The 25,752-nt window shown below is 47.1% G+C and overlaps 1 protein-coding gene across 2 annotated transcripts in view; it reads left to right on the plus strand.

The window, feature by feature from the left end:
* The window catches only part of LOC141094219 (uncharacterized), a 72,144-nt gene extending 47,679 nt beyond the window's left edge, over window positions 1-24,465 (plus strand). Inside the window, exons 2-7 of one of the 2 annotated variants that reach the window (XM_073580018.1) lie at window positions 5,958-6,107; window positions 6,237-6,416; window positions 6,500-6,623; window positions 6,703-6,800; window positions 6,999-7,089; window positions 22,711-24,465. In XM_073580018.1, coding sequence (XP_073436119.1) covers window positions 5,958-6,107; window positions 6,237-6,416; window positions 6,500-6,623; window positions 6,703-6,800; window positions 6,999-7,089; window positions 22,711-24,383 — 2,316 coding nt within the window. In that variant the 3' untranslated portion in view covers window positions 24,384-24,465. The remainder of the gene's footprint in view (window positions 1-5,957; window positions 6,108-6,236; window positions 6,417-6,499; window positions 6,624-6,702; window positions 6,801-6,998; window positions 7,090-22,710) is intronic. The other variant, XM_073580019.1, reaches the window with a different exon arrangement.
* Window positions 24,466-25,752: the final 1,287 nt, after the last annotated feature.

Genomic DNA, 25,752 nt, shown 5'->3' on the forward strand with positions numbered 1-25,752 from the left:
AGAATCGATGTTATCTACTGGAGAAAAACAGGGGATAATGGTGTCTTTCATTAACTCAGATTGGTATCTATTAGAAGACTTAAGTGGTAATTTGGGTAAACTTAAATATGTCATTGAGTAATCACATCAGAAAGTTTACAGACAGAAAATTGGTTGGTCAGAGTGTGGCTGGTAGATTTATGGACATATGGGGATAAGTTATTGTTGTTTGGGTAACTTCAATTTGTTTGACCTAACCCTACATACGTTTAGTATGTAAGAGATACGCTCTATACGATTGCATTGTATACAATGGTCTTTATGTTGTATTCGATATAAATTTAATAAAAAAGAAGTTTAAAAAAAAAAAAGAAGAGACTTATGGTACACGTTGGGGATCCGAAGTGATGGAGGTAAGCATAAGCGAAAGGCAACTGGATTGACACCCTCAATCATCTCGTAAGGACCAATAAACTTGTTTCTGGTAGACGACCACACTTTATCTCCTACCAGACATTTAGGTCCTACAGATAGTCGCTTATCAGCAAAATGTTTCTGTTTGCCCTGAGCCACCCCAATGTTCTTCTGGACCTCCCTCCACACCTCCCCCACCCGTTAAACCGCCGAATCAGACCCTGGCCACCCCGAATCCAGCCTGGAAAATTCTCCAAAATGGGGGTGAAAACCGTAGTTACAGAAAAACGGGGAAGTGCCAGTGCACTGGTTAACCTGATTATTAAATGTGAATTCAGCCACGGGCAACGAGGAACACCAATCATCCTCCTGAGATGTGGCAAGACACCGCAAAATCTTTTCAAGTGACTGGTTGGTCCTCTAGGTCTGACAAGTAGTTTTGGGATGGTAGGCTGAGGAGAAGGTCAAGCTAATATCCCATCTCTTACAAAATGCCCTCCAGAATTTGGATGCAAATTGCACCACTCTATCAGACACCAAATTCAGAGGCACGCCATGCAACCACACAACGTGCTCAATAAACAACTTGGATAGTGTTTATGCGTTAGACAGTCCTGCCAAAGGTACAAAATGCGCCTGTTTACTAAATCTGTCAACCACTACCCAGACCACAGTTTTGCCATTGGAGATCAGTGATAAAATCCATGGACAAACGAGTCCAAGGTCTATCCGGAATTGGAATGGTACCAATTCCCCAGCCTGTTATGGGAGACTTTAACACCTGCACATGTAGCACAAGCAGACACAAACACGGCGATGTCAGAAGACATGGAGGAACACCAGAACAGTCTGGCAATAGCTCTCCGGGTGGCCAAGACTCCAGGGTGCCCACAGAAAGCAGAGTCGAGGAACTCCCGGAGCACCCTCAACCGATATTTAACAGGAGCGAAGAGCTTGTTTTCTTGCAATGACGAAGGAGCAAGACACTGAGCCTCACGAATATCCCGCTCCAATTCGAAGGACACCCTAATAACGACCACCCCATGCTGAAGAATGGAGGAAGGAGGTTCAGGAGGTGATATCGGATCCAAGCTGCGAGATAAGGCATCAGCCTTGTCATTCTTTGAACCAGGTCGAAAGGTGATGGAAAAATAAAACCGTGAAAAAAAACCGACCACCTCGCCTGTCTAGGGGTCAAACGCTTGGCAGACTCAGTGTAAGACAGGTTATTGTGGTCTGTAATCACCGTAATCCAATGAATAGCCCCCTCCAAAAAGTGCCTCCATTCTTCATATGCCAGTTTTATGGCCAATAACTCCCGATTCCTGACATCGTAATTTCTATCAGGAGAAAATTTAATGGAGAAAAAAGTACAAAGTTTTAAATTAGTCAGTGATCGGTACCTGAGACAACATCACCCCCACTCCCACCTCCGATGCGTCCACCTCAACAATGAATGGTTCAGACGGATCGGGCTGGACCAATAAAGGAGCAGACATAAAACATTTTTTCAATATAGAAAAGGCAACAACTGCCAGGGGTGACCAGTCTTTAAGATCAGCCCCCTTACGAGTGAGATCAGTGAGAGGCTTGACAACCTTAGAAAACCCCTTAATCAATTTAAATAGTAATTGGCAAAGCCCAAGAAATGCTGAAGACCTTTAAGGTCTCTTGGTTGCACCCAATCAACAATGGCCTGTACCTTTCCAGGGTCCATACAAAACCCCTTGGCAGAAAGGATGAACCCAAGAAAGGACAGCTCTTGGACAAAAAATGATCACTTCTCAGGTTTAGCGAACAGAGTTCTCCCGTGACCTCTGAAGAACTGCACGTAGATGACCCATGTGAGATTCTTTGTCAGATGAAAATACAAGCATGTCATCTAAATAAACCACCATAAAGCGTCCAATGAAGTCAGAAAATACATCATTAATGAAATTCTGAAAAACTACTGGCGCATTCATGAGATCAAAGGGCATGACCAAATTTTCAAACAAACCCTCAGAGATGAGGAATGCTATTTTTTCCACTCATCCCCCTACCGAATACCAATAAGATTATACGCTCCCCTGAGGTCCAACTTGGAATACCACTTAGCCCCAGATAATTGGTTGTAAAGATCAGGGATAATGGGAGGGGGTAGTATTTCTCACTGTAATTTTATTTACTTCCCAAAAATCGAGGCAAGGACGTAAACCACCATCTTTTTTTTTTTTTTTTTTTTACAAAAAAGAATCCAGCAGCCACAGGAGAGAGAGGGATGGATGTGACCTTTATGTAAAGTTTCTGAGACATACTCTTTCATAGCGGTACGTTCCGGGCTGGAAAGATTTGTACAGATGAGCATTAGGCAATTTGGCACCTGGAATGAGATTAATAGTACAATCATAGGGGAGATGTGGGGGCAAGATCTCAGCCTCTTTTTCAGAAAACACATCCTTAAAATCTTTCAGGTACTCCGGAATACCATCCAGATTAACGGACGACACCAGCACAGCAGAAAGACAACCCTTTGAACAATTAGGACCTCATTTCACAATATCCCGAGATTATCAGTCAATAACAGGATTGTGCACCTGTAGCCAGGGGAATCCCAACACCAGTCCCACTGGAAGATTATCCAGAACATAGCATGAAATGTGTTTCTGATGCAAGGAAACCACCTTGAGGAGAAACTCCTCTGAGACAAGTTTAACAATATTCCTAACCAGCGGTGTTTTATCAATGGCAATTATATGAATTGGCGTTTCAAGCCTAACTGTCTCTGTTACACTAGGACACCAAGCTTGAGTCAATGAAGTTCATGGATGACCCACAGACCATGAAAGCTGAAGTGGGTGTATAACAATCCCCACAACAAAGTTCCACCTCCAACAAAATCTTTTGAACTGTGGCTAATGGTACCTGAGAGTCCGGGTGACCTCCTCGAAAATCACCCAGACTCTGCAGCTTGTTAGTCGGTGGGCAAGAGGGGCAGTCCTTCATCCATTGTCCCGGGTTTCCACAATAGAAGAATTGTCTCCTTTCACATTGCCACTTCCTCTCCTTCTCCTTGAGGTTAATGGCCCCAACCTCCATAGGTTCCACATATGGCATCATCTTGGACTTAACAGGGTATACGGAAACCTCCTGCTGGATTACTCCTCCCTTCCAAAATCTCTGATCTATATGAATGGCCTGAGTCATGGCCTCCTCCAAAGAACTGGGTGGAGGAAGGAGAGCCAGAGCATCCTTAAGATGATCTGACAGGCCCCTCCTGAACTGACATCTTAGCGCAGAGTCATTCCAGGTCACATCGATGGACCACCGTTTAAACTCTGAGCAATAACATTCAGCAATGAGTTTACCCTGGGCGAGACCCATGACTGTGTCCTCTGCCACCCTGACCCGGTCCGGTTTGGCAAATATCAGTCCTAAAGCCTCAAAGAACCTATCCACAGACACACATTCTAGGGCAGTAACAGGTAAAGAAAAAGCCCAAGTTTGAGGACCCTCCCGGAGTAACAAAATGATTATCCCTACCCATTGACTCACATCATCAGAGGATCGGGGTCTAAGGGAGAAAAGCAGCCTACAACTCTCCCTGAATGTATGGAACTTCTCCTTTTCCCTGGAGAAAGTATCTGGGAGCCTGACCGTAGGTTCAGGAGAGTGTAGCAAGACATCTATGGGTTCCAAGTGCTTACAGGCTGATTGTGTAGTAGAACCCAGAAAAGACTTTACTGTCTCAGAAAGTTCCCTTTGGAGTTGATTATGGAAAGTGGCCAGGGCTCTATGTTCCACAGACAAGTCCTGCAACATTTGAGTCAGATTAGACCTCTGATCCGCTAGAGTATGAAGTGGATCCATAAAGAGCGGAACAAAGAAAAAAAAAAACTGTCTATGGTCAGTTATAATGTCACGCTGCAGCTCTGCAAGTAAATGCAAGCTCCACTAGATGGCGGCAAAGTGGAGGGAGGACTGCAATTCTACTCAGAGCAGACCAGCAGCACTGCAGTGAGGCTACCACCAGGTGGTAGCAGAATAGTCAACCAAGCCGGGTCGATACCAGAGAGAAGCAAAGTACCAAGGGGAATACCAAACACAGAGTCTGAGGAGCGTCAAAAGGTTAGTACTGGTCAGAAGCAGATGTACAAGAAGCAAGAGACAGGATCAGGGCTTAGCCAAAGCAGAGTCAAGTACAGGGAAATCTAAACACTAAGGGAAACACTAAGTTGGGGAAGGAAGAGAGGAAGGAACAGACATGGGCAAAGTCAGCTAAACACAGCAGGGCAAATCAGGGTATCACTAGAGTCCGCTACTCATGCCGTAGGCAGAAAATATAACTGACACTGCCTGCAGGATGCAGCGCAGAGAAATAGCAGACCTGACACCAGAACGAGGCAGAGAAAAGTTAACCCCTGACCTGACCAGCCCAGGAGAGGGGAAGACAGGACTCAAAACCCGGTCTGGATCATGACACATTTATTACTCTCATAGTACGGAGCCCCTTTTTTGGCCCCCACATATCGTATAATGTTCCCACAGTACCACCATCCTCAATTTTATTTTTGTAATCAAGATAACGGAATGGAGAAAGTCAGCACTCACCCATTTTAGAAGACACTTCAGTCCTACTGATCCATATTCTTAGACCAGTGGAACACAGACCAGTAGAAGCGCAAATTAAGTCCAAAACGCTTGTCCGTCATATCTTTTTTTTTTTTTTTCGAAATCACTGCACCTGCCTTGACGCTGCTAGCACTGTTGCACTTTATGTCATTGTCCTGAATCAAATAAATTAAAAAGGACTGAAGTATCTTCCAAAAGGGGTGAGTGCTGATTTTCTTCATTCCATTGTCTTGATAATAAATAGTCACCCTGAAGATTTAATACAGTGGAGGTTGTAACATTGGTTCAATGTGTTCATATACTGGGTAAAAACTTTCTATTTGGTGCCTCAACACTTCACTATAATTATTTTAGGAATATTTCACACTTTTTTGGTGTTTTTCATGTAATATATGGAAGATTACATTGAGAAATTGGCAGCAAATAACTTCTGTCTTGATGTTCTTACAAAAAAGCTTTTCTAAAAGCCTCAAACTCCTGTGTGTGAATCAGAGCTGAGATCTAACGTGATAGAAGATTACAGTCCGGGGAAAACGGGAAACCTTCATATAGACGGCCGGTGGGGATGGAGTCAGTGACGGACTCTGGCCAAATATGTTTCTAGAGGTGTAGTAGAAGATGAAGATGTCGTCCTCATCGTGAAGTAGTTATTTCTCCTGTCACGTGTAATAAATATCTCCTGCAGTATTGCTAGTGCCGATTACAGTGTCGGTAAATGAGATGAGAATTAGCGTTATGGAAGATGAGTCTATGAGAAACGTATTCAGCTGCCGACTCCGAGGAGGAAACTGCTTGTTGTCTGTGGCCTAAATATATAGGTTTTATTAGTATATGTAAAGAAGAAAATAAAATAGTGTAAAATAATTTCCTCTTATGTTTCCCTTATTATCCCCAGTTATTGTATTACTCAAGATTTTTATATTGTTACATCGGCTTATTTTCTTCTCATTCAGATCTCTACAATATCGGATCCTCTCAGTGAAGACCTTCTACAAAAGAGAATATTCCTGATTTACCCATCAAAGATAGACATGGAAAGAGAAAAGATGGCGGAGAGGATATTACACCTCACCCTAGAGATCCTCTTCCGGCTTACTGGAGAGGTGAGAGATCCTGATGACGTCACATTACATCATTCTTATCTATGGGAATAACAGATGGACAGAACTGGAGAGGTGAGGACTCTGGAAATGTCTGTAGTGAGATTTATTAATGTGTCTCTCCATAACCAGGATTACACAGTAGTGAAGAAGACCTCTAGTGAACGCAGTCAGGACTCTGTGTCTGAGGGTTGCGGAAGAACCCTGAGCCCAATCACGGGACCTTCATCTCACTCCCTGATACATGAGAACATCAATGACCACAAGATCCTAGAACTCACCTACAAGATGATTGAGCTGCTGACTGGAGAGGTAACACTGCTGGGAATGTTTGGACATTACACAGTAACGCTATGAAGGGATCGGGGGGATGACGGTATTATTGTATGTGTCAGGTTCCTATAAGGTGTCAGGATGTTGCTGTCTATTTCTCCATGGAGGAGTGGGAGTATTTAGAAGGACACAGAGATCTGTACAAGAACGTCATAATGGAGGTTCCCCAGCTCCTCACATCACCAGGTAATAGACAGGACTAAATATACTCGGCCTATATCTATATGAAAAGAATGAATTCAGTCCCTGTATGTGCTTCTTCCAGTTCTATCCAGTAAACGGACAACACCACAGAGATGTACCCGTCCTCTACTTCAACAGAACTGTAAACAAGAAGATCCCTATGCTCCTCAGGATCATCAGGTAAATGGAGAGAACGTGTCATGAGATCTCCCCTATGATGTGTAGATGGTTTTGAAGGTCTTGTGCTCAGTCTTGTTTTATCCACCAGTATTATATGTTTTATACATGTGTAATAAGAATGGTGGGGAAGGCAGGATTAAAGCTGATCATAGATGCAACTTCTCCATCTGTACGTGACTTTTATAATATTTGTTTCAGGGTGAAGATCTGACCCATGTTAATGCTACAGGGACATATGTGAGAGGTGATGAGCGGTGTAAAGAGGAGATTCCCACATATGACTACCCAGGTGAGTGGTAACCACTAATGCAGAGAAGTCACAGATTCTTCTCAGTCACCAGCTGTGGCTGCTTTATCGGTGGTGTAGTCCGGCCGTATTACCCTGATCACCATTTTGCCTCTAGACCACAACATTCTCCTTCACCCAAAACTGTTCAAATGACTTTGGGCATTGAAAGCCCTTTTCTATAGAACTTATCACCTGGATGATCCATCTGCCCCTGGAATTAGAAGATGTTGACCGTTACCTGCCCAGGTCTGTAAACTACAAATCCAAATCACCACGTACATAGAATGTTCTGATAAATTAGAAAATCACTTGAAGAAAAGTATTATGATGGGTCTGTATCAGAAATCGGAGGGTAATGATGCTGTTGGCTTCCTAGAACCCTGATATGAATCTACCTTCTCCCATATGTGCTGCTGAATGTGCTCATATGGTCCCTACAAGACCAGGTCCAGTCTTTCTGGCCAAAAGTTGTTTTAATGATTGACATTAAATGTGCAGTGAGTGTGAAGTGTGAATTTCTGTACAATAGCAAATAGTAGCGCAATGACTCCAAGGCCCATATAATCGCCAAGCACTCCTTCTCCACTACGCTATAATTTTTCTCTGCCGGGGTCAGCTTCCGGCTCAAATAGGTGACTGGATGCTCATCCCTGTTCACCTCTTGTGACAGCACCACTCCTAAGCCTACCTCTGAGGCATCAGCTGGACAATAAAGGATTTCTTGAAGTCGGGGCTGATGAGGACTGGCTGTCCACACAACGCCGACTTCAGAGAGTGGAATGCTTCCTCCGCTTGAGGATTCCACCGGACCATCACCATCTTCTTCCCCTTTAGCAGATCCGTTAGGGGTGCTGGTTTCCCAGCAAAATTGGGTATAAACCGGCGGTAGTACCCAATGATGCCAAGGAATGCCCTCACTTGTTTGGTACTTAAGGTCTTGGGCCAGTTTTGAATGGCCTCAATTTTGTTAACTTGGGGTTTGATAACCCCTCGACCAATCGCGTATCCTAAGTACCGGGTCTCGGTGAGACCTATCGCGCACTTTTTTGGGTTGGCTGTTAACGCCGCGATTCTAAGAGACTCCATCACTGCTTGTACCTGGGACAGATGAGTATCCCAGTTGGTACTAAAATGACTGTCTTCCAAATAGACCGACGCGTAACCCCAGTGAGGCGCCAACACAATGTCCTTCAGCCTTTGGAACGTGGCCGGAACCCCATGTAATCCAAAAGGCAAGACAACATATTGATTGAGGCCCTCTGGTGTTATAAAAGCGGTCTTTTCTTTCGCAGACTCAGTTAAGGGGACCTGCCAGTAGCCTTTTGTGAGGTCCAGCGTGGTGAAGTACTGGGCCTTCCCTAATCTCTCAATTAGCTCGTCCACCCATGGCATGGGATAGAGGTCAAATTTTGACACTTCATTTAACCTCCTGAAGTCATTACAGAAGCGTAAAGACCCATCGGGTTTCGGTATCAGGACAATGGGGCTGGCCCACTCACTTCAGGACTCTTCAATGACTCCCAAGTGGAGCATTTGCTTCACCTCGGCTGCGATGGCTTACGTTCGGGCTTCTGGTACTCGGTACGGTTTCATCCGCACCCTTACCTAGGGCTCAGTGATAATGTCATGTTGCATCACCGAGGTCCGGCCTGGCGGCTCTAAGAATACGTCCATATTCCTCTGCACGAGGGCCCGAGCGTCCCGCCGCTGCTGTTTGGTGAGAGTCATATATTTTAACCTGTTCCCCAGCTGTGTCCTTGGCCAGTGCCAGAGGGCCCTCTGTTGGTATGACTGGAGTCGCCTCCGTGATCAAACATTCCCGGTCCTTCCATGCCTTTAGCAGGTTTACATGGTACTGCTGCTCGGGTTTCCTTTTCCCAGGTTGGTACACCTTATAATTCACGTTCCCCCGTATCTCATAAGGCCCTTGCCACTTCGCCATGAGTTTACTCTCTGGGGTGGGTACTAGTACCAACACCCGGTCCCCTTCTTTAAAGGTCCTGACCGTGGCCCTTTTATTATTCGTACGGCTCTGAGCAGCCTGCGCATTCAACAGATGCTCCTTTACTATGGGCCGCACGACCGCAATCCGATCCTGCAATTTTGCCACATACTCGATGACACTCTTATGGGGAGTGGGCTCCTGTTCCCACATCTCTTTGGCTACATCCATCAGTCCCCTCGGGTGCCTGCCGTACAGTAGCTCAAATGGGGAGAACCCCGTGGACACCTGTGATACCTCGCGGATGGCGAACATGAGACCACCTTGGCGACCACCTTTTTTAGCATGGCTTTGAGGGTCTTATTAAACCTCTCCACCAACCCTTAGGTTTGTGGATGATATACCGATGTACATAGCTATTTAATTTGGAGCAACTTGCACAGCTCCTTGGTCAACTTATACATAAAAGGGGTTCCCTGATCTGTCAAGATCTCCTTGGGTAGCCCAAGGCGACAAAACATGGCAAACAGTTCCCTGGCTATTAATTTAGCCGAGGTGTGGTGGAGCAGTATCGCCTCTGGATACCGGGTGGCGTAGTCTATGACTACCAATACATGTTGGTGACCCCGGGCGGATTTTACTACTGGCCCTACCAGATCCATCGCAATCCGCTCAAAGGGTACCTCTATAATGGGCAGAGGCACCAATGGGCTCCGGTAGTTCGAGGTGGGCGAGATCAGTTGGCACTCCGGACACGTCTCACAATACCTTTGGACCTCAGCGTAGACACTTGGCCAGAAGAACCGCTGCAGTATGCGCTCCTGAGTCTTTTTGGCTCCCAAATGCCCTCCCAGCATGTGAGCGCGTGAGCCATGTCGAGCACCACCCGGCGGTAGGGCTGGGACACTACCAGCTGTTCTACCACCTCACCCCTGATTTTATCAACCCTGTACAGTATCTCCTGGTTGAATACCATCCGTGGGAACTCCATCTCCGCACCTGGTTGCTGAGCCGCCCCATTTATCTCAATTACTCTCTCCTGTGCCCGTGCCAAAGTGGGATCCTGGAGGTGAGCTGTCCCGAACTTACCAGAGTACAACTCTAGTTCAAGGATCGGTGGGGTCTCTTCGACCTCCCCTGCCAATACCTCTAAGGAAAACCTATCAGGGATACATCCTGTCCCTAGGTTGATGACCCCTATGGCAGGTATCCCTGACTCGGCGTCTTCAGGTTCAGCGCACGGAATACCATTGTCCCTGAGAGGGTTAACTCTGGTCTCCCTCAGGGACCAGAACAGGGGCAAGTCTCTTCCCAATACAGTCCCATATGGAAGAGTCTTTACTACTCCCACCACATGTTTTACTTCCCCACACGGGGTGGAGAAGGTGACCTCCATGGTCGGGTACTCTCGGCGGTCCCATGTATGCACACCATCCCCACCTTACGCCCATTAGGACTGTCCCTAGCAACCAGGGACCCATGCACCATAGTTACCAAACTCCCCGAGTCCAAGAGAGCGTCCGTCTGGTACCCATTAACGAGTACCTGGTACAGATGACGTTCAGTACCAGCAGGGTTTGTAGAGGCAGTGCAGACTGGCTGGGCATACATAGATACCCGGCGGGTATACCCGCAGTCCATGGGTTTGGTTGTTGGGGGACAGTTAGCAATCACATGTCCAGGCTCTTGGCATTGCCAACACTTAAGAACTGGGGCACGAGGGAACCGTGGGGCCACGTTAGGGGACACGGGGCGGTTGACACTCTCCTTCTGAGATATTCCCTCAGTTCGGGCATGATCCGTATGGACCTTGGTAGAGGATTGTGGATTTTTCCCAGGCTCCTAAGCTGACAGGGCCTTACGTGACAGATGACGTGGGGCAGTGTCCTGTATAAAGTCTTGAGTGACTGTATACTGCTCCACCAGTCGGACCACCTGATCCAGAGTGCCCGGGTCCCCTTGCCCCACTCAACACTGTATGGCGGCTGGCAGGGCCCTCACCAGTCGGTCGACCACCACCCTCTCTACCATCTGGATCGGGGTTAAAGTCTCAGGCTGTAGCCATTTTCTTACCAGTTGCAGTAAGTCATAAGCTTGAGACCGGGCTGGGAAAGTCTCAGAAAAGGACCACTGGAACACCTGTTGGGCCCGCACATATGTATTAACCCCCAGTCGATCAAGGATCTCACCTTTCAGCTTCCCATAGTCCAGGGCATCGTCCCGACAGGTTCAGGTAGGCCTTTTGGGCATCTCACGTCAAGAAGTTGGAGACCACTTCAGCCCACTGAGCCACCGGCAAGTTCTCCCGCTCTGCAGTGCATTCAAAGATGGTGAGAAAAGCCTCCATGTCGTCCTCAGGTGCCATTTTTCTCAGCGCTGAACGGACCTTGTACCGGGCTTCCGATCGGTATGTAGTGGCTGGGGATCCTGCCTCTTGCAGAGCCGCAATCTGCTGCAGAATTAAATTGTTGGTTTACCGCTGCTGCTGTAGCTGCTGCTGCTGTTCCTCTTGCAGCTTCTGCATTCGCACCTGCGAGGCGGCCAACTGTCTCACTATTTCCTCCATCTTATCAGTCAGCTTAAGCTGCAGCTTTGCAGGCCTAATATACGACATGCAGCACGCTTTGGGTATGCCTCAATTCACACTGCCCGCATTCTCCACCGTATGTAAAGCAGCGGTGTCGATGCTGTGCAGTTATGAGGCAGTGACTCAGCAAGTTCAAAACAGAAAGGATTTTAATGTCCAACAAAACTCACTCAATGCACAGCACGCTGTATCTTCCAGATCGCAGCCGGGTAAACAAAACACCAGTCCAGGGCAGTTGCTGTGAGCGACGTACTGCCGGGTATGCAGGGAGGGTTGCCAGTACCTTTGGCTCTGCTGGCCCTGTGTTAACTCGCACAGGGTGTGCACTGCAGATCACCTGCTCTGTTTCCTCACCAGAGCAACACTGACCAAAACAACCCTTCCAGCAGGGTTTTTTTCCTTTTCCATCCTGTGGCCGTAGGCCACTCATAAGACTACCTTTCTGCAGTCCGTTTAAAAAATAAAAGCCCATACCGTGTTTTCCTAAATAAACTCCTTGGTCCAAATTGCTTGACCAGGTGTGAACGTACTTTTATTCTGCCCTGCGAGTCAGAGGCACATTGCTGTGATCACAAGGCACTCCAGCGGATCTAATACATTTCTGTGCACATCCTGGAGGACACATAGCGACCCTCACATATGATACCGGTCACTGCCTCACAACACTGTATTTTTCAGACTATTAGACAGACCTAGGTTTTAGAGGAGGAAATTAGGGGGAAAAAAGACCGAAGCAAAAATGTGGTCAATTCTGTACTTAATATCCTGGTAAATATGGTCCCCTCATCTCCATCCTGAAACACATGGCCCCTTATCCCTATCCTGGCATGCATGGCTCCCTCATCCCTATCCTGGTATGCATGCCACCTCATCCCTGGCCTGGTATGCATGACCTTCTCATCCCTATACTGGCAGGAACAATCGCCCTCATACCTATACTGATATGCAGGGTCCCCATCTCGTCCTAGTATGCATGGCTCCATCCCTATCCTGGTAGGCAGGGCCCCATCTCGTCTTAGTATGCATGGCTCCTCATCCCTATCCTGGTAGGAATGATCACCCTCATCCATATAATGGTATGCATGGCCCCATCCCTGTCCTGGTCTGCAGGGCTCCATCCTTTACTTGTTATGACTGGCCCCCATCCCAGTCCTTGTATGTATGACCCCATCCTTATCCTGATATGATTGATCCCATCCTTTCCTTATCCTAGTATGCATGGCCCTCTCAGAAAAGATGAAAAAACAAACATTACACTTACCTTCCCAGCACTCCCTTGCAGCATCTTGTTCCGACGCCAGCAGCTGCTTTATACTTGTAAGCAGCGCTTGGCAGGGACTTTATGCACTGCTTTCAAGCTGAAGGGCAGCTGTCAGAATACTCAGTGCTCCCTGCCAGGACTGTTCATCGCAGAGAGCAGTGAGTATTCATTGCTGTTCAGTAGCGTGCACAGTCTCAGCTGGAGCTTTCCTTCTGCTCTGGCTGACACTGCGCGCTACTGAAGAGCAATGAATACTCACTGCTCTCTGTGCAAACAGTCCCTGCATGCAGAGCACTGAGTATTCTGGCAGCTGCCTTTCAGCTTGCAAGCAGCGCATGACATCCCTGCCATGCGCTGCTTACAAGCATTAAGCAGCTGTTGGCAATGGAGCAGGACGCTGCGAGGGAGCTCCAGGAAGGTAAGTGTAATGGTTTGTTTTTTTAATCTTTTCTGATGGTGCCATGCATATCAGGATAAGGAAAGGATGGGACCAATCATATCAGGATAAGGATGGGGCAATGCATACCAGGAATGGGGGTGGGGGCCATTCATACCAGAATAAGGATGGGGCCAATCATACCAGGATGCTAAAAAGAAATTAATATATTCATTGCCCTCCACGTCCATGGGGGTGGAATGCAGTGAAAATTCATTTCCAGGACGTCCCCCTGACAGCACAATGGAGGACGTCCTCCTCCTCCTTACAGGGACAGGAAAGCACACGAGAGGTTAAAAGGTCCTGTCCCACCCGCTTTCCCTCAGTGTCTTTCCTGTCTCTGCGGGACACGCGAGAGGATCGCCCAGGAAGCTTACCGGAGGGCCCGGGGGGATCGGGCGGCCAGTCTAAACCTTCCCCCTGTGAAGACGCCCAGGGCCGACACTCCCCGGTGGGGAGTCCCTCTGCCCCAAAGGCCAGGAGCAGAACGTCGCTCCTGGAGGGAGCCGCTCCTCCCGGTGGGAGGCTCTCTGCTCCAGGCAGCGCCGCTGTGGCAGTCACAGACCGGTCCCCTGCAGGCAGCAGACGGTGAGAGCGGGCGGTGCGGGCGCCGGCATTACAAACAGAGCACCCTCAGAGGCGCAGGTGGGGCCTAGAGACGGGCAGGAAGAGGAAGAATTCGGCGCGACGTTCGGGCTATCGCGAGAAGACGTGCGTCACTACCGGTGACGTCACGCGCTGTCTTTGAAACAGCGCGCGCCTGCAGCTCAGCGTCTACCCGGCAGGTTCAGCGGTAATGCACCCAGAAGCTCCGACAGACGGAGGGGTAAGTGTGCCTGGCGCAATCAGTCCGTCACACAGCATCCCCCGCAGGCCAGGACGACTGACCCGACCATCCCTGTCTTATGTTAAATAGGAAAAGGGAACCCCAGCAGCCCCCCGACAGTGAATAAGGACCCGGCTAAAGCCACATCTAAGTATGTCAGATGCCCGGTATACAGGGTAAAGCTGCCAGACACCCATATCCAAACCCTCTGCGGACCCTGCACTTCAAGGGTCGTAAGAGATGAACAGCCGTCCCTCCTTGCGGAGATGCGATCCCTGATTCGGGAGGAAGTACAGGCCTCCAGGTCCAGCCTTTCGCGGCAGCAGTCCCCCAGTCCGGGGCCAAGCCGCAAGCGGCCGAGGTGGGAGGCAGACTTAGTCTCGGAAGCAAGCTCGATTGAAGGGTCAGACTTCCGGGACTTCGACCCCGAGGAAGAAGGAGAGATACCGACCGATAGACGGGACCAGGGCAGGAAATACCTGTTCAGGCTAGAGGACACTGATGAGCTGGTGCAGGCGGTCAGGAGCACCATGCAGATCGAAGAAGTTCCTAAGCCACAATCTAGACAGGACCTGATGTTCGGGGGACTGGTCGCTCGGAAACAGACTGTGTTCCCTGTGAGCGAACACATTAAGACAATGGTTCTAGAGGAGTGTAAGGAGGCAGAGCGTCGACTCGTGCTGTCCCGCGATTTTAAGAGCCGACTGCCCTTTGACCCAGAGGAAACACGATTAATAGAGAAAATTCCTAAGATCGATGTTCCTGTAGCTAAGGTCACCAAAAAGACTGCCCTACCGTTCGAGGACTCATCAAGTCTCCGGGATCCGATGGACCGGAAGGCTGATGTCCTATTAAAGAGAACATTGGAAACGGCGGCAGCCCTTACTAGGGCTAACATAGCAGCCACCTCGGTGGCCAGGTCCATGTTCTTATGGGTTGGTCAGTTGGAAGAGAACCTAACCAACAAGGTCCCTAGATCCGAGATCTTAGCGTCCCTTCCCATGATGAAATCAGCCACAGCGTTTCTGTGAGATACGTCAGCCGAATTGATAAGGTTCACATCCAGGAACAGCTCCCTCTCCAATGCAGCTAGGAGAGCGGTATGGCTTAAATCCTGGTCAAGGGATAATGCTTCAAAGGCAAAACTATGCTCCATTCCCTTTTCAGGCACAAGGGTGTTCGGACCGGCCCTAGATAGCATCTTAGAGCAGGTGTCCGATAAAAATAAAGGCTTCCCAGAGAAAAAGCCCAAACGGCCCCAGCCCTTTCGGAGAGGCCCCTTTTTTAGGAGACAAACCGACTTTAGGAGCCTGGGTAGATCCAACAGGGGCTCCTATAGAAACTCCCACAGCCATGGTGGAAGCAAGGCCCCCCTTTTGCGTCAACCTCCAGGTATCTGGGGGAGACTCCGCGACTTCGTAGGAAGGTGGGCCCGGATTACCCACAACCAGTGCGTCCTCAGAACCATTGCAGAAGGTTATAGCATAGAATGTTGCTCCTCTCCCCCCGACAGATATATCATCCCCACTGTAGTCCTGGCAGACTCTGCCATGTGGACAGATCTACAGGACATGCTCAGGTCAGAGGTTATAGTGCCAGTTCTTCTGTCGGAAAGGGTCACTACTCCTCCCTGTTCTCCATTGCAAAGCCATCCGGAGAGGCCCAAACTATTATAAGCTTAAAACCTCTAAATGCCTGGGTTACGTACAAGAGGTTTCGGATGGAATCAATACGGTCGGCAATATATCTAATAGACAGGAATGCCGTCATGTGTACCCTCAACCTGAAGAATGCGTACTATCAGGTCCCTATCCATCCCTCATCCCAGAGACTGCTAATATTCGCAGTCAGACTACTGACCCGGACCTGCCACTTCCAGTTCCAATGCCTTCCATTCGGGCTAGCTTCAGCCCCTCGAATATTCACAAAGATGGTAGCGGAGGTAGTGGCCTACCTGAGAAATCAGGGTATCGTTATAATACCGTACTTAGACGACTTCCTCCTGGTGGCAAAATCAGAGGAAAAGCTTATTCGAGACAGAAACCAAACGGTCGTAATACTGGAGTTCCTCAGCTGGGTGATCAACGAACAGAAGTCAGACCTAACACCATAAAGCAGAAAGATCTTCCTGGGAGTTCTCCTAGATTCAGGAGGCAGAATATCCTTTCCACCACGAAAGAAGCAAAGGATTATTCAGGACAGAGCAGAGGACCTCTTGAAGCATCGCTCCTCCTTAAGAGGGGCGATGGAGGTCTTGGGCCTGATGACGGCTTGCATTCCGTGTGTCAGATGGGCCCAGTTCCATTCGAGACCCTTGCAGAAGGAAATTCTCGCAAAGTGGGACAGGCATCAGGCTTCACTCGACAGGCCCATAACACTGCCAGGTCCAGTGAAAAGGTCACTACGATGGTGGACACAGCCCAAGAACTTGCGGGTAGGCGTGCTATGGACAACCTGTCCTTATGTAGTAATCACCACAGACGCCAGTACGTGGGGATGGGGAGCCCACATAGAAGGGAAGATTTTCCAGGGAGAATGGCCAGTCAACATCAGAAACAGATCGTCCAACTTCAGGGAGCTCTTTGTGGTCTGGGAAGCCCTGTGGCGGAACCAGTCGGTCGTGAAGAATTGACACATTCGAATATTGTCGGACAACGTAACGGCAGTCGCATTCCTGAAGCACCAGGGAGGCCCAAGGCACCGACCACTCCAGGCTCTAGCAGAACAAATATTTGCATGGGCAGAGGGAGTGGTCCTCTCAGTAACGGCAATCCACCTGGAGGGTTCCCAGAACGTGGTAGCAGATTACCTAAGCAGGCAGCAGGTCTGCCCGACAGAGTGGGAGCTGAACGAAGAGATCTTCCATCAATTATGTCAGCGGTGGGGGACCCCCAGAATAGACCTATTCGCAAACCGGAAAAACTCAAAGGTCTCCAGATTCTACTCACTGAACCCAGCGGACCACCCGGACAGTGTAGACGCCCTAAGTCAGGTCTGAGAAGAGCCCCTCTCGTACGCATTCCCACCTCTAGCGCTCATACCAGCGGTACTCGGGAAGATCCGCGAGGAACATGCAAGAGTGATATTGATAGTTCCATACTGGCCGAAGAGAAGCTGGTTTCCCTTACTAGGAGCCATGGCGGTAGGAAGCCCAGTTGAGCTACCCCTAAGGGAAGACGTCATCCACTAGGGCCCGATCAGCCACCCGAATCCAGCAAGACTCCACCTCTCGGCGTGGATCCTGAAAGGGACATCCTGAAGGCAAAGGGCTTATCAGATCAGGTCATATCTACCTTACTAGCCAGCAGGAAGCCAGTTACATCCGCAATCTACCGGAAGATATGGAAGAGATTCTGTCTGGACGGTGGCAGGTCCGACCTCGTGGCAGGTACCCCTGACCTCCCTAGTGTCCTAGACTTCCTACAGTTCTAAGGGCCATGCAACGTCTTCGCCCCAGGATTAGGCAGCTCACCCCGCCTTGGGACCTTGGTCTGGTCCTTAGAACCCTATGTAGGGACCCATACGTTCCCAGCGAGAGAATGACCATCTCAACTCTCATTCGGAAAACGGCCTTCCTTGTAGCCATTACCACGGCCAAAAGAATAGGGGAGATCCAGGCCCTCTCCACCAAGGATCCATATCTCCAGATCAGACAAGATCATATAACTAAGATTAGATCCGTCATTTATCCCAAAGGTAGCCTCTTACCAAAATATAAATCAGGAGATAGTGTCACCATCCTTCTGCGACAATCCTCGTAACGAGAAGGAACAGCGCCTCCACTCACTGGATGTGAGACGGGCAGTTATAAACTATCTCGAGGCCACCAACAGTTGGCGTATAGACCCAAACCTGTTCATCCTTTTTGGGGGAAAAAATAAGGGGAAGAAAGCGTCTAAAGCATCCATCGCAAGATGGATAACGTTGGTGATTTCAGACTCTTACCAGTCGGAAGGCGTCAACCCGCCAGATACTCTAAAGGCCCACTCTACAAGGGCAGTATCGGCCTCTTGGGCCGAGCGAGCAGGCGCCTCAGTTGAACAGATCTGTAGGGCAGCAACCTGGGCCAGTTTTAATACTTTTTGCAAGCACTACAAGCTCGATGTGCTATCAGGTCAACATACCGCATGTGGGAGAAAGGTTCTCCAGGCGGTAATCCCAGCCTAAGGAGGTGCTTTGGTACTCTCCATGGTGCTGTCAGGGGGACGTCCTGGAAAATGGGTATTAGACCTACCGGTAATGATGTTTACAGGAGTCCATCCTGACAGCACGGGTAGTTCCCTCCCTGTTATGGTATGTTATGTTATGTCATATGCTGCAATATGATCGTATCATTATGGTGTTATTGCATTATCCACGTTGTGGTACTTGTTAAGTCACTGAGGGAAAGTGGGTGGGACGGGACCTTTTAACCTCTCGTGTGCTTTCCTGTCCCTGTAAGGAGGAGGAGGACGTCCTCCATGGTGCTGTCAGGATGGACTCCTGGAAACATCATTACCGGTAGGTCTAATACCTATTTTCTCTTTAGCAGCGGGCACAGGAGTTAGCCGTAGCCGCCAGCTCCTGCCTCTGTGACCCACTGCCCCGCCGACCTCCCCACCACAGCCAGAGCCGGTACATGTGGACTATAAAACGCACCACCCATTTTCCTCCACATTTTGGAAGGAAAAAAAGTGCGTCTTATAGTCCGAAAAATACAATATTTCTTAATTTACCATAGTATTCCTGAAAATAATAAACCAATATTAAACCTCCCAAAGACCAATGTCACCTATCCAACAACAGGACAGGAGTGGTACTGTGCAGTGTATATATACAGGACAGGAAAAGTGGTACTGAGCAGTGTATATATACCGTACAGGAGGAGTGGTACTGTGCGCTGTGTATGCAGGACAGTAAAAGTGGTAATGAGCAGCAGGGCTGACACTAGGAATTTCAGTGCTACATACTGGCAAAATTTTCAAGCCCCCTTGAGACTACGCCCAGGCTCCATCCACCCCAGCTCCACCTCCACCCTTCGAACCTTCCACAGTCCCACCGCTTACTCTTTGAAAAACTCAACTTCACCACGTCCTCATCAATCAGATATTAACAATTCCCATCAAACACCAGATCACACACATAGCCAGCAGCTTTTGTTCTGGCCAAAATAATTTTTAAGCTACCACCACGACACAGTAGACTTTTTTGGCCGACCCTACTCTACTCTAACTTATTAAATATAAATATATTTTTATGTATTTTTCTTTAAGGGGATGAGTCACATACATTTTTTTAAATGACCATTAATAAAACACACAAGGGACAAATACCATCACACCATGACCAGACCACATATTACCACCACATAGTGACTGAATACTACAATACTGAACATTAATAATAAAAAAAAACAATACTTGGTGACATTTTACACAGGAACTCTGTACATAGTATACAGTATCAGTATACAGGTAATACAGTGATCACCAGTGACATTATACACAGAAGCTCTGTATATAGTATACTTTATCAGTGTACAGGTAATACAGTGATCACTGGTGACATTATACACAGGAGCTCTGTATATAGTGTATATTGTCAGTGTACAGGTATCACACTGACTCACCAGTGAGGTCTCTAGCTGAAGTCCTTTATCTTTGCTTTTCTTTTTCATGCAGCGCAGACCGCCATCAATTCTTCCAGCCAGGACTCATCTCTGCATAAAATAACACAGTTACCTACAGCACGGCTTCCAGAGCACATTTCCCTCTTTTTTCATTTCTTCTACACTACACATCTGAATACAGATATGCACCCACCATTAATATATAATTGGTTATCATACAACCCACCATTCCAAATATAAATTATAATATGCCACTGAGCCCCTTCTAGCTATGCATAGCCACTTTCCCCACCTAATAAATATATAAATTAATTAGCACCTGTACTCTCTCCGACAATTCATTTCCAGTCACTGTATACTCAACGCCCCTCACTATGTACCTCCTGCTACCCCGACTCATATTTACGTGCCCCTTCCCCCCAATTCATTGTCCTGTCTTCTCACTCCCACTCTCTATTCATTATCAACAGCTCTACCCCATATTCAATACATCATTTACTCCCCCACCCTCAAAATTCATTACTTGCTCTCTCCAGATCATCATTTGCTATCCCCACCCCCCACCTTCAATTCAATTGCTGTCCCTCTTAACACACTCTCCATTCATGATTTGCAGTCTTCCGTCCCCTCCCCCACTTCATCATGTGCAGTTCCCTTTACTCCATGTCATCCTTTGCAGTTCCTTTTAACCCCCCACTTCATGTGCAGTCCCCCTTTAACCCCTTCCCAACGTCATCATGAGCAGTCCCCCTTTAACCCCCTCCCAACATCATCAGGTGCAGTCCCCCTTTAACCCCCCTCCCCACATCATGTGCATTCCCCCCTTTAACCCCCACATCATGTGGAGTCCCCTTTACCCCATGTCATGCTTTGCAGTTCCTTTTAACCCCTACTTCATGTGCAGTGCCCCTTTATCCCCCCTCCTCACATCATCATGTGCAGTCCGCCTTTAACCCCCCTCTCCACATCATGTTCATCATGTGAGGACTCCCTCGCAGCACAGTGATGTTCAGTGTGATCAGCACAAGTACCAGCAGCAGCAGGAGCTATGCTGCCAGCCGCACCATCTTCTTGATGCGTCCAGCTTTCAGTGCCTGCTCGGCTGCACCCCCGTTCTCCGGGATCAGGGAGGGCCGGCTGGGTGGAGGAGCCGCCGCCAGCAGCACCACCACCGCAGCAGCTGCACTTGGCAGCCACTGTGGGACAGGAAGGAACAAAGCCCCTGGGAAAGCTTCAGGAGAGGGCAGCGGCGGGCGTGCCGCTGCAGTCCTGGTCAGCGTGTGCACCGAGATAATATGCGCGCACCAGGGCCTATGCAGAAGATTTAAAGGGCCAGCGGCACATTTTGAAGCTCAGAGCCGCCGGCCCAGCAGGCATCTACCCGCCTGGGCAGATAATCAATCCGGGCCTGCTGACTTTTCAGTCTGTATTAAAACTAATTTCAAGGAGGATTGTGATAAACTACATATATCATGGCACAGGTGTAATGGTTTTATCTCTAAGCTGTGTGTGGCTGATGGCTGTAATATACATTTATTCACCCCTGCAGGAGATGTGTTGGCATGGCTCGAGCCCTGTTTTCATGAATTCACTCCATGTCATAAATTATATTGTTTTCGATCCTAAGAAATTCAGATTACAGCACAATCTCTCCTGAAATGGGGAGCAATATTATTTTCTCTAATCTTCTGGTCAGGACTCATAGTAGCTCCAATGGTCCACCATTAGTGAATGCAACTCCGGTTTACTGTTGGAGTTCTCCCCTCATACATACTGTACGTTGTTGTTGAGGATGTAACATATTTCTTTATTCTATGTCTTTTTTTACCTGTTCATTCTGTTTGATAGTTTGATTGTGGTGGGATTGTCCTGCCTCACTTATGTGAGAAGGACAGAATACAGAATCAGAAGACACAAGAGTAGTCAGTAAACGGGCCACGGTCACAACAGGAGACAAATACACAAGCCACGAGCTGAGCACAGAGGACTGAACCAGAGGAGAACAGCGCTGTGTCTGGCAGATTCCGGCCATATGCTTTGGGCTTTAGTAGGGTGTGGTACTTTCCAGTCGGCTGAAGTAGGGAGCAGATTACTCCAGCTGGACCCCAGGAACAGATCCCAGATGAGATTGGACACACCATATGCAGGAGCCCTAATATAACTAAATGACAGAAAACCAGAATAGTCAAAATCCCCATAAAGTGATTCCATTTTATAAATTAATTTACTCAGGGTTATAATCTATAGGAGGACTGAATATTTTCACTCCACAGTCACTTTCTGGAAATTAACACCCAGTGGATGTTGGAGAGTGAAAATTACACATTTGCCATTTTATCACCCAACACATAGTGCCCAGATTGTGCTCCAGGAGACACACACCATAAATTAAGTGGGTTCTTCTCACTATAATATTGCTAAATACAGGGATCCTAAATGTTGTGTGAGCACACTGCAAGGCTCAGAAGTGAGAGCGGATTTTGCAGGGTAGGTTTATAGAAACCCTGTTGCTTTTTAACAGCCTTTCAGCCACTAATAGTGTGGGAACCTCTGTTTTTCCATTGACAGATGATGGACCTGAGTGGGGACTTGTTTTTTGTGAGATGAGAATTTGGTATTATTTTCGCCTACATAACATTGATTGGTTTCTTTTTATTTGATAATTGGGAGGCAGAATGAACAAACAGTTGAACCCAGACTCAAATAGGCTTTATTGGCAGGACCAAAATACATTTAGTGTTTCCAAAGCAAGGAAAGTAAATGTGACAGGGGAGAGGATCGGGATCACCACACACTACTGGTTCATCCAGCAAGGTTTTCTATTAGACTGTCAACTGTCATTGTCTTAGTAAATAAAGTTTTTTACATATCTTCCCATTTTTATGAACAGTTTAAGTAGAAATAATCAAAAATATAAAACTCAAGGATATTTTATTAAAAAATAATTGTTTTTTATCTTAGCAGATGACTGTACCAGGAGATCAGAAGGACAGATGACATCTTCAGTTTATAAATGTGATGATCTTGAGATTCTACAAGATACAACTGGAGTGATTGCTGTTACTCCAGATATACCATCATCCATTCACAGCAAAGATCTGTCATCTGATCCTATGGAACAGGTCCTATCTTCCGATTCATTACCAACTACTAAGGAAAATCAAAGTCACAAAAGAGGCATTAAAAAACAAACTGCTCCTAAAGCAAAGAAGTCATTTTCATGTTCAGAATGTGGAAAATATTTTAACCGGAAATCGAATCTTGTTTCACACCAAATAACTCACACAGGAGAGAAGCCTTTTTCATGTTCAGAATGTGGGAAATATTTTTCACATAAATCAAGTTTTGTTATCCACCAGAGAACTCACACAGGGGAGAAACCTTTTCCATGTTCAGAATGTGAGAAATGTTTTAACCGGAAATCAGCGCTTGTTATTCACCAGAGAACTCACACAGGTGAGAAGCCTTTTTTCTGTTCAGAATGTGGGAAATGTTTTAGCAATAAATCCGATTGTGTTAAGCACCAGAGAACTCACACAGTGGAGAAGCCTTTTTCCTGTTCAGAATGTGGGAAATGTTTTAACCGGAAAGCTCTTCTCGATTGCCACTGGAGAACTCACACAGGGGAGAAGCCTTTTTCATGTTCAGAATGTGGGAAATGTTTTAACAAGAAAGGGAATCTTGTTACACACCAAATAACTCACACAGAAAAGAATCCTTTTTCCTGTTCAGAATGTGGGAAATGTTTTAACCGGAAAGCTCTTCTCGATTGCCACTGGAGAACACACACAGGGGAGAAGCCTTTTTCATGTTCAGAATGTGGGAAATGTTTTAACAAGAAAGGGAATCTTGTTACACACCAAATAAGTCACACAGAAAAGAATCCTTTTTCCTGTTCAGAATGTGGGAAATGTTTTAGCAATAAATCCGATTGTGTTAAGCACCAGAGAGCTCACACAGGAGAGAAGCCTTTTCCATGTTCAGAATGTGAGAAATGTTTTAACCGGAAATCAGCGCTTGTTATTCACCAGAGAACTCACACAGGTGAGAAGCCTTTTTTCTGTTCAGAATGTGGGAAATGTTTTAGCAATAAATCCGATTGTGTTAAGCACCAGAGAACTCACACAGTGGAGAAGCCTTTTTCCTGTTCAGAATGTGGGAAATGTTTTAACCGGAAAGCTCTTCTCGATTGCCACTGGAGAACTCACACAGGGGAGAAGCCTTTTTCATGTTCAGAATGTGGGAAATGTTTTAGCAATAATTCAGATTGTGTTCAGCACCGGAGAATTCACACAGGAGAGAAGCCTTTTCCATGTTCAGAATGTGAGAAATGTTTTAACCGGAAATCAGCGCTTGTTATTCACCAGGGAACTCACACAGGGGAGAAGCCTTTTTCCTGTTCAGAATGTGGGAAATGTTTTAACCGGAAAGCTCTTCTCGATTGCCACTGGAGAACTCACAAAGAGGAGAAGCCTTTTTCATGTTCAGAATGTGAGAAATGTTTTAACTGGAAATCATCGCTTGTTATTCACCAGAGAACTCACACAGGGGAGAAGCCTTTTTCCTGTTCAGAATGTGGGAAATGTTTTACCCGGAAAGACCGTCTTGTTAAACATCAGAGCAGTCACACATAGGAGAAGCCTTTTTCATTTTCTTAATGTGGGAAATATTTTACTTGGAAATCAACTGTTAATAAACATCTTCTCTGATGTTAAACAGGGGAGAAGCCTTTTTTATGTTCATAATGATGGAATAGTTTTAACCAAAATTGGATCTTAAAAGGGTTGTCTCTTGTCATTCCTCAGGTTTGCTGACAAAAGGATAAAACTAAACTTTATTAATACCAAATGTAAAACTATGCCCATAATTTACCCCCTGAAGGTTAGTCAGAGGGTGACTAATAGAAATAACATACCCCACATTTCAGTTTGTAGGGTGAGGTGACGTATACACACTCACTCTCCAAGCATCTATGGGTTGCATCATCCTCACCAAAGATGACTCATCAGGAGACTTTATTTAATATTGACCTATATTCAAGTGAGACTAGACAACAGAAAAAAAACTAAAATCACGTATCATGTTATCTGAAACAGTCATAAAACTAGTCATATAAAGGCAGATCCCAGACTTCAAACTATATACTTCGTAAGTATATAAGCCACTCCAGTGGTGGTCAGTCAGGAATAGAAAGTATGTAAAAATACAGTATAATTATTGTGCTTTTCCTCCTATAGGGACTGCCCTAGTTTGGTATTGTAAGAGCAGTCAATTAGCAGTACCGACAAATTGTCCTAGACTAAACCCAGTTTTCAGACGGCCAATATATACCACTCAGGGAAAACTTACCTGCTCTGAAGATCATTTGCAGCTTCTAACTAATGGCTATGCTGCAGTCTGTCAGGGAATGAGTGCAATATCGTTATAAAGACCAGAGATATGTGTAATTATAGTGTCTGGGAGATCTGTGTCAGAGACACCGCACTACACTTGCTCATAGAGCCAGTGCGCGTGTCCTGAGTACAGAAGCAGTGCTAAGAGTTACCTGGGGAGCAGGGCAGCAGAGGTGACCAGGCGTGCTTCAACTATTAGTGTCAGGGTCCAGTCAGCGCTGGAAAGTAAAGAGGCACGGGACCTGCGGACACTGAAAATGAACAAGCTTGCACAGGACCTATGGTCATGTGACTGCAAGAGATCAAAACCAAACAGACATATAAGGTACCAGGCAGAATACAAAGCGATATCCAGAGAACAGACCGAGTCATACACAGAGAATCAAGTAACCAGAACACAGCACAAACACACTCGGGTCAACACACAATGCCAAGGGCGAAAGTATAACTGACAGGGATGGGAGTGTCCTGAGGCTATAAGAAGCCTTCCCCAGAACCAGGGAGAGGCCACAATTATAGCCCCAGGTGTGCAGGTAAACCTGCATCGGGATCACAACCTTTAACCCCAGAAAAGCCAGTCATCAGCACTGGTTCCAGACATTAACCCCAC

This window comes from Dendrobates tinctorius, unplaced genomic scaffold (genome assembly GCF_039654945.1).
Source record: "Dendrobates tinctorius isolate UK_male_01 unplaced genomic scaffold, ASM3965494v1 ptg000063l, whole genome shotgun sequence".
NCBI classification, from domain to species: domain Eukaryota; kingdom Metazoa; phylum Chordata; class Amphibia; order Anura; family Dendrobatidae; genus Dendrobates; species Dendrobates tinctorius.